The sequence below is a fragment of the Perkinsus marinus genome, assembly GCF_000006405.1.
Source record: "Perkinsus marinus ATCC 50983 genomic scaffold scf_1104296966156, whole genome shotgun sequence".
Classification (NCBI taxonomy): Eukaryota; Perkinsozoa; order Perkinsida; family Perkinsidae; genus Perkinsus; species Perkinsus marinus.
Window position 1 is genome coordinate 1 of NW_003204038.1, and position 1,821 is coordinate 1,821.

Genomic DNA, 1,821 nt, shown 5'->3' on the forward strand with positions numbered 1-1,821 from the left:
GCTGGAATGGGTAATGTGCTTGCCCAGCAAACATCGACTCGGCCAAATGATGGGGGCATACGCCATGGAATTGAGAAAACATGGAGATACCATTGTAGCGGAATTTCTTAGTTTCTGTGCTGGTGATATGCATTGAGTTCTGTATGTTCGGGCTTGGTCGAGAGGCCGTTGGGAAATCGTCGAATCAAAGCTGCTATTATGAGGTCGCGCATTGGCTGATTTGTATATCTTGAAACGAAGACCTCGTATCGGAGTATCGATGATGGATTATTCTCTCTATGGTCGTTCCGGAAATCTGTTTGGTTTCAATGGCGGCGGCTACCGGGGCTCTGTCGGGCCAGACGTATGAGGAACGGGAGATATCTGAGGACGAGTCAGAGGAGGCCGAGGAGATACTCGGGATATCTGCCAGTGATATGGAAGACCAAAGAATTGTGGTAAGAAAATGATTATCCTGGGAATCGAGCCGGAGTCTGTCGATCATGATCCAGGGTTTACATCCATTAGACTGTATCAGCATGTTGATTTAGGATTTCATCAGAAATAGCATGTCGCGTAACTATTACGCTTCTCGAGAGTGGACCGATGAGTTCTACACCCTGCAGGCGTACATTGGTTGTATAGCTGTGTCTTATCAGAATCGCCTCCTTATGCCAGAGATGCAAAAGAGGTGAGCAACCGTACCATTTTCTTGATCATCATCATCATCGAGGCGGCGGTAGTAGATACTGCATGCTCGACTTCTCCAACTTACACATACCCAAGAAGATTCGCAAAGCCATTCGGCGCTTAGATCCTGGCGAGCTTACTTTCCGGGCGACGCGGGATCCCAGCGGTGCGGCTATAGAACGCGTTATCAAAGGTATCGCGCGGGCGAATGGGAAGGATAATTGGCTCGGGACGAAGTAAGCTCTTTGCGGTTCCGGGTTCGACCCCGGCAGGTCTCGTTTTTCTATCGAGGTACGTGTCTATATTGAAACGGATGAACCAGCGCGGGCCCATCCCAGTAGGCGACTCAGCCTTTGAAGTTGAGTGTGTCGAGGTTCTCGATTCGAGCGGGAAGCTACTGGCTGGAGAGGTTGGGTACACGATGGGGGCTGTTTATACCTCCCTGTCTGGTTTTGTCGACAGAAGAGATCCACACTGCTGCCACCGAGCTGTCGGGCTTCTCCAAATGATCGCTCTTGCGAAGGTTCTCGAGGACAGTGGATACGACTTTTGGAATCTTGGTCACCCACCGCGCGGAGAGCAAATGCGATACAAAATAGATATTGGTGGGAATGTCTTGGCTAGAGGAGATTTCTTATTGCGGTGGGACGTTGGTCGGTCAAAGAGACCCCAGAAACGATTGTCTTCACAGGACCCTATTTGTATCAAGAGTTTGTTACAAGTTTCTTAGCCCAAGCGTTTGCGTTGCGTATGTCGAGTAACACATCAGTGTAATCCACGCTCATGAACCTCGAACAAGATAATCTAACGAGAAAACCACACAGTGTGATGGTATGTCATCACATGTCTAAGGAATCTGTATCAACTGTATTCAGTAGTCTACGGTATCGAATTTCGTAGTGGCAGAACCCGTCAGAAGCGAGTATTGTACACGCAGTGTGGGGAGGAGGAAATACAAGTTGTATCCTTTTCAAGGGAAAGATGAAGTGTGAAGTGTCCTAGAGTTCCAGCGGAAATTTTCGTGTCATCAGTGAGTAGATCACCGAGAGTAGTATCCTATATTGCTTATCGGTATAATATGGACTTACAACTCATCATCAAAAGAACCAGGAGAGAGGCAACGTCGTCGAGATATTATAGTGAAAAACCGGG

General features: G+C 48.2%; 1 protein-coding gene across 1 annotated transcript; it reads left to right on the forward strand.

The window, feature by feature from the left end:
- Nucleotides 1-308: 308 nt before the first annotated feature.
- On the forward strand, nucleotides 309-909 carry Pmar_PMAR015225 (hypothetical protein; the record flags this gene model as incomplete). Its single annotated transcript, XM_002769295.1, has 3 exons — nucleotides 309-437; nucleotides 531-670; nucleotides 726-909. 3 exons carry the CDS (start codon nucleotides 309-311, stop codon nucleotides 907-909), a joined length of 453 nt encoding a protein of 150 aa, XP_002769341.1.
- Between the last annotated feature and the right edge of the window lie 912 nt (nucleotides 910-1,821).